This window comes from Camelina sativa, chromosome 7, assembly GCF_030686135.1.
Source record: "Camelina sativa cultivar CO46 ecotype springtype chromosome 7, ASM3068613v1".
NCBI classification, from domain to species: Eukaryota; Viridiplantae; Streptophyta; class Magnoliopsida; order Brassicales; family Brassicaceae; genus Camelina; species Camelina sativa.
In genome coordinates this window covers 34,054,880-34,068,353 of record NC_141886.1, presented here as the reverse complement: position 1 = coordinate 34,068,353, position 13,474 = coordinate 34,054,880, and the positions used below count along the sequence as shown (strand labels likewise).

Sequence of the window (13,474 nt, the reverse complement as noted above, 5' to 3'; positions counted from 1 at the left end):
CACAAGACGCAAAATCGCTAGACTTTAAACCATAGAACTATATAACTCAGCTGTATTATTTAATATGAAAGATATATAAAATTATGAAAGAAATTACTTCTTCGAGTCATGAGGAAGAAAGAAGAACAAACATGAAACATATCGGGTATGGTATCTTATGGTGAATCAATGCATATAATGTCGTCATATGCCGTAAGACACCATACATACTAGCTGTATCATGTTTGCCATTTCATACTCAAATGTTTCCTTCTTTTTCAGTAAGCGTTTGATTCGTATGAAGTGGTTAGTGTGAAGTTGTTGGTAGGATTGCAAAAAGTAAACATGTGTTCAGGTTGTGAGACATGGTTTGGTGAGATAACAAAGAGAAGAAAAGAAGTAAAATAGAGGAGTAGTGAGTGCAATTACAGTTCTTGCAAAACAGAGGAGTAGTGAGTGCAATTACAGTTCTATGTTGTTTGACAAAACAGAGGAGATAGGAATTTAAAGTACAAGGAAGATGGCTTTTTTTTGTTGTTGATTTATTCAAAATTATGTACAAATAATGATTGGTATTATACCAATTCAGAGGAAAAATATGTAAAACTATTATTGTTTTTCATCCACGATAGCAATATCTTTCTTTACTAAGACACAAAGTCATGAAGTTAACAACTGTTTTTTTTTTGTTTTTTTAATAATTAATCGAAACAGAGACTTAGTCCTACAACTTGGAAGAAAGAGGTTTGATTCAGAGAGTAAAGAAATTACTGCAGATTCATGGCGGCGAACGGGAGAAAAAGGTAACCTTGAACAGGATAGGCTTGAAGTGCTGGAGTTGTGCCTTGAACAGCAAGAGGTGTACCAAACATCATAGGACCAAAACCAGTGGTAGGAAAGAACATCCCGGGAGGAGTTGTTGCAGCTGATGGAGGAGTTGTGCCTTGAACAGCAAGAGGTGTACCAAACATCATAGGACCAAAACCAGTGGTAGGAAAGAACATCCCGGGAGGAGTTGTTGCAGCTGAGGGAGGAGTTGTGGCACCATTAAATGTGAAATTACCAGAAGCAGAGGAGCTACTGGTTGCTCCACATGCAGTGCATCCGTGTGCTGGAGGAGGAATAGTAGCGGTTTCATGGGGTCTCTGAACACTCGAGTTAATCGGAGGAACTGTTGTGGATGGTGGTGAAATAGAGCTCTGATACCGGGTCATACCAGGGAAGAAACCAGTTGGGGTTGTAAAATTAAAGTTTGGCCTTGAGCCTATGGGAGAGGTATGAGCACCAGGAAACAACCCACCTATAACATGAGATTTAAGTCAAAATTACAGAGAGATTGAAAAGAGAAAAATGTTAATAAAAGATTAAACTGGATGAGTTAGTTAGTTAAATTACCTTTGTCTCCTCGCTTGTAATCATCCCACCTTAGTTCTTCATGGCTTTTATGTTGATAAGGCTTGGAAGCAGATATGGAAATATATGTGCCTTCGCCTTTTTCAGTGGAGAGAACCCAAGCAGGTTTGTTTTGTCCATCATCTGGAGTTGTAGGCGCATAACCAGGAATTCTACTACCTTGTTCAGTGTGGTTACTCCATCCATGAGATGCAAAAAACGGCTGGGATCCAATATTGCGATTGCTGCTGAATATAGAAGGTGATGAAAACGGCGAGCTCGGCGACGCAGTAGTAGCTCCATTGAAACCAAAAGGTTGAGGACCTACTCCACCTACTGAACGACCAGCCAAATTTGGTGGATTTGGGCTTAATAGGTTGGAGGAAGTCCCAGGCAAGTAACCAACACCAAATCCGGGAAAAGAAGTGTTCGCTCCAGAGTTGGAGCCAAACTGTGAATGAAGACCCTCTGTATGTGTATCAAAAATAGATCGGTGGTTTTGTCCGAAACGGTTTGAAAAGGAGGGTGCTGGTGGCGTGTATCCAAAAACAGAAGTAAAAGCTGAAGAGCCACTCGCCGGAGATGCTGCGAAACAACCAAATCGGGAGAATGCGGAAGTGCTAGATGCACCAAAAAGTTGCGTTTGCCCAAAAGGTGAAGCACCAAAAACTGGTCTAGTGGTTGAGGAGGAAGTTACTGGCGGGATACCAATATCAGGTCTTGCGAAAGCAGGGTTGCCAAACCTTGTGGAACTGCTAGATGCACCAGCTTGGACGGGATCTTGAATTGGCCCTAATAAAGTTGGTGTGGGAGCAGAACTAACCGATGTAAAAGCAGGTGCGGATCCGAATAAAGAAGAACTTTGAGGTGGAGATGAAGTTGAAGATGTGGAAGTGGCAGATGCACCAGAACCAGTATTAACTTGGACAGGAGCTTTAAATATAGATTGCGTTGGTCCGGAACTAACAGATGTGGTGGCAGCAGGAGCGGATCCGAGTCTGAATGGTGAAGAGCTGTTATCTGAAGATGAAGTTGAGGATGTGAAAGTTTCAGATGCACCAGGACCAGAACTAGTAGCTAATACAGGAGCTTGAAAGGCTGGTCTTTGTGAGGGAGACCCGAATGCATTAGCGATAGTTGCGGCAGACTGAGTTGCGGGGACAGATTGCACTGGTCCGAAGCTGAATGGTAATGACGTTGATGTTGAAGTAGCAGCAGGAGCAGATCCAAAGCTGAATGATGTTGAGGTGGAACCAACAGTAACAGAATGATGTGCAGGAGGAGCTTCTTGAACTGGTCCGGGACTAACGGGAATTGAAGTGACGGATGAGCCAATCACACTGCGCGGTTGAGATTCTTGGCTATTATTGAGCCAGCCTGAAGTGCGGCAATGGTAACAGTTTCTGCACTCTGGCTCAGAAAAATCAATTCTCATCTTTCTATCTCGATCTTTCAAACTGCTTAACAAAGAAGACAACAAACGAAACACGTTAATCTAATATCAGAGGATAACACTCACATAAATTGAATCGAAACCCTAAAATCCAGATCCTTTAATATGCACTCAAATCTAAGGGATTAGATGAGAAAGCAGCGATTTTTAAATTCAGAACAGAGCATTATCATTGAATCGATAGTTCTAAACGAAAACAGAGAATTCAAGGAGAGACGGTAGCGAATCGATGAGGATACCGTATGTGAAAAAGCGTGCAAAAGAAGTAAGTCAAGAACCCTAGTTACGAATAGATCTAAACCCAAATCAAGACAGATAAGATTAAGGAAACAGCGATCGGTAATCAAAATCGAACCTTTGAACAAAGTTAGGAAGCGGAGCAACGGTCCAAGAGAGATTGAAGGAGATTCAGAAATCAAGGTTAGGGTTTGTGTGAAGAAGAAGAAAAAAAAAGAGCACTTTGTGGTTTCAATTTATAGGAAACGATCTCCTCACTTTGCCTGCGTCGCTCTAACGCTTCCTCGTAAGATTGCTTTTCTTTTTTTCTTTTTCCTTTCTTTGTTCTTGCGGCGTTGTTTTAACGCTGCACTATTAATTTCATGAAATCTCCATCAATTTAAAAATATATATACATTTCAAGTCAAACTAAGAGTCAATATATATATATATTTTTACTTATTAAAACAGATAATTATAATTTTACAAATAGGAAAATTTACTTTACATAAGAAAATATAAAATGTGCTTATTATACATAAAATTTAAATTCTGAATGAAACATATTGTTTTTCTTTTATATATCAAAATCAAAATAATTATTTATTTTATCAATATTGGACCACACCAGAACCAACTTAGTAGCCAAATTTTTACATATAAAAATACTGTAATTTCATCACAAAATTCAACCAATACTTCCATATAACAAAAAGCACTAAACGGATACATAATAATAATGCAACAGTTTCCATGCACACTAAAATGAATCAGCTAGCTGATCATATATAATGAATCAAACATGCAAAAAGGTTCAATAAAATCAATAATAACGCATAACTCTCAACGAATAGACTAGGTGTGTGATACGTTCGTTATCGTCCAAAAACATAGCTCATAGCCCAAAACAATACAATCCACTAGAGAAGAATTAGGATGAAACAACATCAAACTCTGACAACTCTAAAATATTGCTTTTTAGAGTATAATTTTTGTTCTTTGTTCTTCTCCTTGGTCAAGTTTTGAAAAGTTAATATGCTTAGATAGAAATTTTGACTTTTGAAGCACACATATACTGTATGTTGTTCAGTCAAATATCAAAATAGTTAAGGTTGATTAACTTTTTTTTCTTTTTTTTTTTTTTGACCAGAGGTTGATTTCCTTTTAAATATGAAACTCTCTCCCTAGAACTTTGTATATAAATGAACGTTGAGATATGAGATCAACAACACACAATATTCGTACAAGTCTTTGTATCTTTTCCAAACACTCGGCCGTTTAGACTTTGAGCAGCAAGAAACATGAAGAGCTCCTTCACGTTCACCATCTTCTTCTTTGTTCTTCTCCTTACCTCTTGTTAGTAATCTCTTATTAAAAAGAAAAAAAAAATATTATTTATAAATGTTGTGAAAATAATGAGTGAATAATGAGTTTGGTGTGTATATGTATATATAGGTGAGGTGATGAGCGCGAGGATGCAAGAGAGCACAAACAATATATTGACTATACCATGCAATACCAATGAAGACTGTGCTAAGTCTTGCAGAGGTCCATTCCACAACTGCCAAAATCATAGTTGTCAATGCGTAGAAGGAAATCCTAATTGTTGCTAGATAACACCCTCCTCCACACATTGTCTCTAGAAGAAAATGCTTATGCTTCTGATTCAATATATTTTGCATTGGATTAATTCCACCAAATAATAAAATTATGCTTCCTTGTTCGTCTACTTAATTTCGTAATTGCATATTCAGAAGACGCAGAAATCGCTAGACACTAAACCGTATTACTAAAACTCAGCTGTACTAAAATATGACAGTGGAAACTGTTCTGCCTTGGCAGCTTTTCTTGTAGTAGATCAGATGCATTGTTCCCAAACCTCGTCTAAAACCATTTTTTCTTGACAGATTTTCATGCTTAAGGCCACTTCTTCTTGCACAGTTGATTCCACAAGATCTTCTTCATATGGTTCTGACTCTAAGCAGATTTGAGTTGAAACTTGCATCTGTCGTATTAGTGAAGGTTCTTTACCTGAAACATTCAACCGCTGTTCACCGAGGTCCTTACTGCTTCTACCACCAATGTAGCAGTAAGATTCTTTACATGGATTCTTTATGGTGCTTGAAACACACACACAAGTAAGTTTGGGAACACCACTCCCTAGTGAATGTTGCACTGGCTGAAAAGGTGACGAAACACTTGCCGCAGATGTACAAAAAAGTGATGCAGTAGTCGATGGATTTGGTCCGAAAAGGTTAGTAGAGGAAGATGCTGGCGAGTAATCCAAACCACATCTAGCTAAAAAACCTTCACACTTTGTAGGTGCTGAGGTGCTTGAAGCACAAACAGAAGTAACTGGTGTTGTACCAAAAACTACTGTAGTAGTAGTAGAGGAAGAAGATGCTGGCCAGACACCAACATCAGATCTGACCCATTCAATACCGCATCCTGTAGAAAATGAATTAATACCCCAAGGCATATCTTGCGCTGGCTCAAACGGTGAAGAACGTGGAGGTGCTGGGACATAACCAATGGGAGGAAGCTTAAGGATGTTGAAGTGCTAGGCGCACCAGAACCAAAAGTAGCTTGGACAGGAGCTTGCACTGACCCGAATTTAGGTGGTGTGAGAGCAGAAGATGCACAGAAACCGGAAGTGGTTGGACCAGGAGCTTGCGTTGGAGCAGAACTAACATCAGGAGCAAATCCGAATGGTGAAGAAATGTGAACTGGAGATGATGTTGTTGAGGTTGAAACATTAACAGCAGAATCATATCCAAGAGCTTGAACTGGTCGGGGACTAACCGGCATTGAATTGACTGATGAGCCAGTCACATTGCTCAGTTCGGATTCTTGAATATTGATTATGCCTGAAGTGCGACAATGGTAAAAGTTTCTGCATTCTGACTCAGAAAACTCAATACTCATGCTTCTTTTGATCTTTCAAACTGTTAAACAAAAAAAAAGAAACAAAAATTTGGTAAGGATCAGAAATGAAATCGAATTGCAAAGCTACGGAACATAAGCCCTAAATCCAGATCCTTTAATAATCGATTGATCTCTCTTCTTGTATCATTGAATCGATAGTTCTAAATTTCGAAAACAGAGAACTAAATTGGTATGTGAAAGCGTGCAAAAAAAGCAACTTAAAGAACCCTAATTGCAAAGAGAGAATATGACCGAACCCAAATCAAGCAAAACGAAGACAAAACAAGATCAGTACGACAATTGTTGCAAGAATCGAAATCACTCAAAATTGTCAAGAGTTTAATGAAAGACCGAACCTTTGAACAAGTAGGAAGCAGATCAACGACGGAGAGATTAAATGAGAAGCTTACGGATCAGAGAAACAACAATGGTGCGGTTTCAATATCAGAGAACTTTTGTGGTTCCATTATTAAGGAAACGATTTGTCTTTGACTTTGCCTCCCAAGATTGTTGTTTTTTTTTTTTTTTTGGCAAACCCTTTTTTTCTGTTCTTATTTTTTTTAACTTCTTGAAGTTATAATCTACAAAACAAAATTTTTATTTGCAAAATTTTAGAATTTTATTGATTTGTATATATTATTTTGTCTCTTTAACTTGGCCATGTTTTGAAAAATTAGATTGTTTAACTTTAAAGTTTAAACAGAGAAATGATTTTGGAATGAAATATACAATATAGTTTAATCACATTAAATCGGCTTACTCAAATATCAAAATACTTAGGTGAATTAATTTCCTTTTAATCAAATCAACTCCCTAAATTTGGTATATCACCAACAAAATTTTACAAGTCTTTGTCCTTTTAAGCAGCAAGAAACATGAAAAAAGGTCCAATCCACAACTATGACATACTTGTCAATGATATAAACGTTTTGAAAGAACTGACTTCTTTGAGTAATGAGGAAGAAAGAAGAACAAACATTTTCCGGTAGATTCTTGATGATACTTAATTATTTGTATGGTATGTATAATGACTATATATATATATATATGCACATAAGACTATAAGAGGAAGCTAGAGATTACTATGTGATGTGTCTTAAACTCTTGAAATCGGAGAGAAGGTGACATTAGGCATGAAAGAAGAAGGGACATCTCTTGTATTCACCGGAGTTTCCATGTCGATAAGCTCCCTGAGTGAACTGCATCTAGACAAAGAGTTGCTTCTTTCTCCTCTTGAGACTTCACTTCTGTGCAGCTCGGCTACACAGACAGAGAATGCTTGTAATGCTGAGAGCTTTGCGTGGAAGTTAACTTCATATTGTCCTTCTCTGATGAATGCCATTGTCATTGCTGGTGTGGTCTCCTTCTCACCCTGAAACACAGTTTTGTTTTTATATGTCAAGATCAAGAAAGAGACAAGTTGATACATTACACTTTAGTACCACAAGAACAAATTCTTACCTCTATGAAAAGTTCCAAACCCTGATGATTGTTGGTGAGTTCTGGAGATTCTAGGACAAAAAGATGACATCCCATGTCCCATCCGCTACAGTCACAGCCTCCACCTGATCTCCATCTCTGCAGTATCGGTGTAGGACATGAGTTTTCGGTATCAGGTAAACCGTGGTTTCCTGTTGGAACTATGACTTTCATCTCACGATGACTCGAGAGTTTGCTGTCTGAAGAAGAGTCTTGAATAACAATTGCTGCAATCTCTAGGCCTGGATGTAACTCTGAGGCTGTCCAAGGATCAGATGCAGAGGTCTCTGAATGTTTTGATAGACTACGCATCAATCCTCGGCTGAAACTATTCTGCCTCGGCAGCTTTTCTTGTCTTAGATCAGATGCAGAGTTCTCTGTCTCTGAGAATATCGATTGACTCAGGTCTAATCCTCCTCGTCTGAAACTGTTCTGTCTTGACATGTTTTCATGCTGGAAGCCACTTCTTCTTGCACGTGCAATGTCGAAAAGAACGAATTCTGACACAGTTGATTCCACAAGATCTTCTTCATATGGTTCCGACTCTAAGCAGATCTGAGTTGAAACTTGCATCTGTCCTATTAGTGAAGATTGTTTACCTGAAACATTCAACCGCTGTTCCCCAAAATTCTTATTGCTTCTACCACCGAGATAGCGAAACGAATAGACAAACCGGGAGTCATTATCATCCATTCTTGCACTGGCCATATATACATCATCAGGGCGGTCCAGAGAAAAGGTGAAAACAGGCATCCCAAGTTCATATTCGATACTGAGATAAGCATGTAGATGAACAGGTGAAGACTTTCTCATCAAGGATTTGTTTCTTGAGACCATTTCACCTGATTTAGGTATCAGAGGATTTCGATTTGAAAACGGATTGGACAGTTTTTTGATACGGCTAAACCAGCTTGTTGAGCTTGAACTGTTAGTAGAAGAATACTGATTGCTTCCCTTTGAAGAAGACATAAAGGGCAATTGTATTCTAGCAGAGAATGACTTTTGCAATCTTGGTTCCATGTTTCTCTCTGAGCCTAAAGGCTTAGCTGATCGTTGTTGTTGTTGCTGTTGTCTCCCATTGGTGTTCAACCGTACCCCGAAAAAACCACCAGAAGAATATTGCTCCACTGAAAACTTTTCAGCATCTGACATGTTCCTTCTGCTTCTCTCCTTGGAGCCCTGATTGAAGAAACCATGTCCCTCCTTTGCCTTGTTTCCCGGTTTTGGAGGTTTCTTGCACGAGGTGTTAAGCACTCGATAAAACATAAACTCATCCTCTTCCCCTGGCTTTTTGGAATCGAAGAAATCTCGTAGAGTAGGAAGAACATTTTCAGAACTCTGTGCCATCTCTTTTGCTGCTTTTTGTCTAATTTAACTAATCTCTATTACCATTAGAAAAAATGACCAAACTTTTCTGCAGAAGATTTGTTCAAGGCAAGAACATGTATCAGTACTGTAATACCAAAGAAGCTAAACCAAACAAACAAGAGAATGCAAATGAGAATGTAGAAAGGACCACTTACCAATCACAGCAAAATCTGACTGCAACTTCTTGAGGAAACTGTCACTGATTATGAACCGTTTCGAAAATTGCAAAATCTTTACGCTCTTACAGATCTAGAGCCCCACCACAAGGAACATAGGAATCAAGTAGTTGTGAATGTAATGAAAGCAACAGACAAAAGTTACACAATAAAAGCTATATTTCACTTGCATTCTAAGCCAATCATAGAAAGGGTGTGCAAAAAGTAACAATCAAATACCAATTGATGGGTTTCAGAGTAGTGATCCTCAAGGGTGGTTTAAAGGAAAGACCTTTAATCATATGCATCATAACTAATTGATGACCGTTGCATTAAAATAGGAAAAGTACGTACAGGCTCTCTCTTTCAATTATCCTATATTTAATAGTTTCCTCATAGAAAATCATGTATTTTGCTTTGTTAATGGGCCTTTACAGGCGCTTAGATAGAAGCCCAATTTTCTAAACGTCTAAGGGTCCATAGCTCAGTGGTAGAGCATTCGACTGCAGATCGAGAGGTCACCGTTTCGAACCCGGTTGGGCCCTTTTTTGTTGTTAAAGCTAATATTTTATTTTTAATGCTAAACAGGTGTCGTACAACATTATATGATCATTGTTGATTTTGTTAGAATAAATACAACTAACTATAGAAAACTATTTATATTCCTATGACTAATTAATTGTTACATATATGCCTGTGTTTGTGACCTTGGGAGGGTAAGTATGAAACAGTATTGAGAGATCTGAAGAAGGAATCCAAGACAAATAAGAAACAAGAACAATTCCAGATATGTAAATCTCAAAAGATCATTAAAAACCCCAAAAATGCTCTCTTCTTTACATTACATATTATAAAACATAGATTACAAATCATGGAAGAACCCATCAAAGCAAATTCACAACCACACCATTTCCAGTTTTTTTTCCGTCAAAGTACGCAACTTTTTCTTCTATATGTCAGGGAAATGTTCATCATGCTAGTAACCGAAAACAGAAAAGGAGTCCAATTCGAGGTAGTAAACCAAATGAATGCTTCTAGTATTTGAAAGAAAATAAGAAGTAAAGGAAAGAGATATGAGACGAAAACCCGAAACTGACCAGTGATGATGATGATGATGATGATGCACACGATAAGAGAACTGAGTTGTAGCTTCTACTTCAGAGGATGATGGTGAATTTTGATCTTATTTCTGCAAAAGCCTACGGGGCGTTTCGGTTAATGTAAGGAGATACTTTTAGTTTCCTCTTTGTGTTTTCCCGTTACCATCATCATCATAGTGTGTTTCTTTTGCTTTCGAGCATTGTTCCGTCTTTAAGAGCAGCATGTGCTTCGTTCTCTTGTCCTAGAGCTGATAGAGCTACAGATTGAAGATAGGATGCGATATGCCAAGCAGGAGATATCACTTGGGCTTGCATTGCATCATTCAGCGCCTCTTGGGGCATCTCATTCATTAGGTAACACAGACTTCTTCTTGCATATACAGTTGGGGAAACCATTGTCCCGCCCTCAATGAACTGTCCAAACACATTTTTTCATCAGTTTATGTCATAAGGTTGCACAGATTTACAACACTACCTTTTATCTGGAAACTTAAACTGAAAAGACACAAAACAATGGCAGTAGAAATGATCTAACCTGGGTATAGCAGTCAATGGTATTTACAAAGTCTTTATGTCGGAAAGCAACATCACCCTTTTTCTTGTAGTTCAGCGAGTCTTGCATCTGATTGGTCCACATCTGGAACGAAAGCTGAAATTTTTGCCGAGGAACAAGCAAACAAAAAAAGGTGATCAGATTGCAACAAGGAATACACAGTGAGACAATTACGAGAGTATAATTAATAACAAGGTTAAGAATTAAGAAAGAAACCTCTGTGGCTGCACCCTCATCATCTTTATAGCTAAGCTTTTCAAGAATCTCATGTATGGCAGTTAGATCTGTTCTTAGGCACGCCTCTCCAAGTGGTGAAAGGGGTGTGGTTGAGGCGCTGCTTGGTATGCCCATCAGTTCATGAGAAGGAGTCTTACATGAATAAACCAGTTTCTTATTAGTGTCGGAAATAATCTTCTCGAAAGCAAAAAAAGATAAGTAATCAAAAGATAAGAAGAGCTTGCGAAGGATAGATGGAAAGTAGACAAGTTAATGGTAGCAGGAAAGCACCTCAAGATCCCTCTGTAGTGGGATCATTGCAGTAACTAGAGACTTCGGGTTAGGACGCTCTCGGGGCTCATACTGCAAGCATCTAGAAGCTAACCGTATTAGTTCAGTCCCGTCGTCACTTGAAAATTGACCCTCTAAGCATGAATCGATCAACATTTGAATGTTCCTGTCCCTTATGAGGTCCAGCGCCTAATAATACACAGAACACGTAAAATGTTAGTCAAGATGCACTTTTCTCCAGGGAGTTTGATCGATGCTCAACAATGATTTGGTGGAGATTAATTGATTTAGTATCTTAATCATAAGCTTACATGGCTTGGAGGAATGTGTTTTCCACTAAGAAGATCAAGCAACAGAGTTCCATAACTGTACATCACACTTTCTGGTGTAACCCGACCTGTAGAAACAAACACACAAACTAATATGTCAAAAGAAAAAGCTATCCAAAATCCAAATAATGGAAACTGGATATGCAAAACTTCAAGTAAATACCTGTTCTGAGATACTCGGGAGGAGTGAACGCCAGATTGGTACTATAACTCTTCCCGTCTCTACTATTTTTCATCAGACCAAAGCACGAAAGTCTTGGATTTGAGTCCTACAAAAGACAAAACATGATTATTTTCATATATGCACATATTAACACAAAAGACAAAACATGATTATTTTCATATATGCACATATTAACACAGAAAAAAAGTAAGAAGTGAAGCTGAACTTACATCATCAAAGAGAACTCTGTAAGCATTCAAGTCGTGGTAGAGCGCACGTCCTTTGCCAGTACAATATTCTAAAGCTTGAGCAATATGTAAAGCTACTCTTAGTCGCATCGCCCACTTCATCGGTTGTGACTCCCCTAAAAACCCAAAAGAATAGTTAAATACAGAAGCGTATAGCTAAAAAATAGTTAGTATATAAGTTCAGGAACTTACAATGGAAAAGATGCTTGGCCAAAGTTTCATTGGGCATAAACTCAGCAACAAGAAGTCTCTCCTCACCTTCATAACAACATCCAAGAAGATTTGCCATTCTATAGTTCCTTAACTGACCAACAGCTCTAGCTTCCTCCTATAAAGAAACAACATCCAAGAAGAGATTCAGATTGACGCAAAAAAAGGTAAAAAGACTTTATAAAGCAAGAAATTAAAGAAGAAAGGCTATTTAATACCAGAAACTGACGAGAATCAGGCCAAGCTTTCCTATTAAACCTTTTAACAGCAATACGTCTTTGATTATCCAATTTCCCTTTATACACAACATTTGGAGCTTTTTCACCATGCTCTGAAACTATATTCTCTGCAGCAAATCCTGATGTAGCGTTCCTTAACGTCTCAATTGAGAATTCACGAAACTGAGGCAAATCATTCCCTTCACCTCTCCTATCCTCATCTAAGAAACAATAACAAAGTCCACTATCATTAACACAAATCAATCATAGAGAAACCAAACAAACCCTAGAAAAAAAAAACAAAAAAGACTCGATCTTTACCTAACCCTGTGACTCCTCCATGATTATTAGATCCTTCAGGTTCTGATACACAACAAAATGCACATAACTTGGAAACCTCACAACCCATTTCAGTATGATTTTTTTTTGTTTTTTCCTAGTCAAACCATAAACCCTAAACCGCGTCTTCTTTTTTTAGCTGATTTATAAAAATCAAGACTTTTCTAAGTTTAAATAGATCAAATCCGTGAAGAATCTCTTCAGAATTCCAAAAAAAAAAGAAAAAAGCCCAGTTTTTGTGATGTTCTTCTACTATACGAGGAAGAAGAACAAAACCAAATTAAAGGGTCAAAATCTGAGAAAACGGTCTGTGAAAATAGAAACTCAAAGGAAGAAAAAGGTGAAATGACAAAATCGAGAGCCGCTCGTGTGGTGAGCTCAAAGGGAAAGGCTCAAAGAACAGAGAGATTGTTTTCTGCAACTTTCTCTCTTTTGTGTTTTGCTTTTTTTTTTTTTTTTTTTTTCTATCCTTTTGTTGGAGAGACAAAAGCAGAGAGAACTTTGCCAGAATGTTAAAATTAAAATAATAATAATAATAATTAAAACTTTAGTTTTTTTGTTTTCAGAAGAAAGAAAAATAAAAGAGAAACACAGCAAAGCAGCAGGCCTCTCTCTCTCACCCAAGTCAACTCAACCAGTGGGTCAAAAAAATAAGAGATATCTAAGAAACAACTCATATTTGCTATCACACAATAACCCATCAATTTGGAATTATCAATAACAATTATTTAATTTTATTAGGAGTGTTTTTCAAATATCTGGTTTTCATTTTTCAAAATAGTATAGAAAATTTGATCCATATATTTTTCTGTTATACATTGTATGTGATTGGTAATCTTA

The 13,474-nt window shown here is 37.7% G+C and overlaps 4 protein-coding genes, 1 long non-coding RNA gene and 1 other non-coding gene across 7 annotated transcripts; 2 read left to right on the top strand and 4 right to left on the bottom strand.

The window, feature by feature from the left end:
* Positions 1 to 594: 594 nt before the first annotated feature.
* On the bottom strand, positions 595 to 3,456 carry LOC104703977 (uncharacterized). The gene is made up of 3 exons (XM_087460120.1): positions 3,180 to 3,456; positions 1,375 to 2,828; positions 595 to 1,279 (listed from the first exon to the last, which is right to left on the bottom strand). Exons 2-3 carry the CDS (start codon positions 2,804 to 2,806, stop codon positions 747 to 749), a joined length of 1,965 nt encoding a protein of 654 aa, XP_087316246.1. The 5' UTR covers positions 2,807 to 2,828; positions 3,180 to 3,456; the 3' UTR covers positions 595 to 746.
* Positions 3,457 to 4,286: 830 nt separating this feature from the next.
* Positions 4,287 to 4,769, top strand: LOC109125698 (defensin-like protein 278). The gene is made up of 2 exons (XM_019228135.2): positions 4,287 to 4,396; positions 4,496 to 4,769. Exons 1-2 carry the CDS (start codon positions 4,342 to 4,344, stop codon positions 4,651 to 4,653), a joined length of 213 nt encoding a protein of 70 aa, XP_019083680.1. The 5' UTR covers positions 4,287 to 4,341; the 3' UTR covers positions 4,654 to 4,769.
* Positions 4,703 to 6,452, bottom strand: LOC104703975 (uncharacterized). Its single transcript, XR_015562716.1, has 2 exons — positions 6,322 to 6,452; positions 4,703 to 5,985 (listed from the first exon to the last, which is right to left on the bottom strand). It is a non-coding gene; the product is annotated as an uncharacterized LOC104703975 (long non-coding RNA).
* A 289-nt stretch (positions 6,453 to 6,741) lies between these two features.
* On the bottom strand, positions 6,742 to 9,120 carry LOC104703976 (uncharacterized). The gene is made up of 3 exons (XM_010420076.2): positions 8,968 to 9,120; positions 7,427 to 8,858; positions 6,742 to 7,337 (listed from the first exon to the last, which is right to left on the bottom strand). Exons 2-3 carry the CDS (start codon positions 8,789 to 8,791, stop codon positions 7,062 to 7,064), a joined length of 1,641 nt encoding a protein of 546 aa, XP_010418378.1. The 5' UTR covers positions 8,792 to 8,858; positions 8,968 to 9,120; the 3' UTR covers positions 6,742 to 7,061.
* Positions 9,121 to 9,440: 320 nt separating this feature from the next.
* On the top strand, positions 9,441 to 9,512 carry TRNAC-GCA (transfer RNA cysteine (anticodon GCA)). The gene has a single exon. It is a non-coding gene; the product is annotated as a tRNA-Cys (tRNA).
* A 245-nt stretch (positions 9,513 to 9,757) lies between these two features.
* Positions 9,758 to 13,278, bottom strand: LOC104703974 (serine/threonine-protein kinase BSK7). 2 transcript variants are annotated; one of them, XR_754255.3, is made up of 11 exons: positions 12,617 to 13,256; positions 12,296 to 12,516; positions 12,060 to 12,195; positions 11,850 to 11,983; positions 11,620 to 11,725; positions 11,439 to 11,524; positions 11,128 to 11,316; positions 10,837 to 10,989; positions 10,603 to 10,716; positions 10,065 to 10,481; positions 9,758 to 9,943 (listed from the first exon to the last, which is right to left on the bottom strand). XR_754255.3 is itself a non-coding variant. In XM_010420074.3 (10 exons), exons 1-10 carry the CDS (start codon positions 12,702 to 12,704, stop codon positions 10,239 to 10,241), a joined length of 1,470 nt encoding a protein of 489 aa, XP_010418376.1. In that variant the 5' UTR covers positions 12,705 to 13,278; the 3' UTR covers positions 9,758 to 10,238. The 2 variants fall into 2 exon arrangements, 1 of the variants encoding a protein (XP_010418376.1); XM_010420074.3 differs by having other exon boundaries at positions 9,758 to 10,481; positions 12,617 to 13,278.
* Between the last annotated feature and the right edge of the window lie 196 nt (positions 13,279 to 13,474).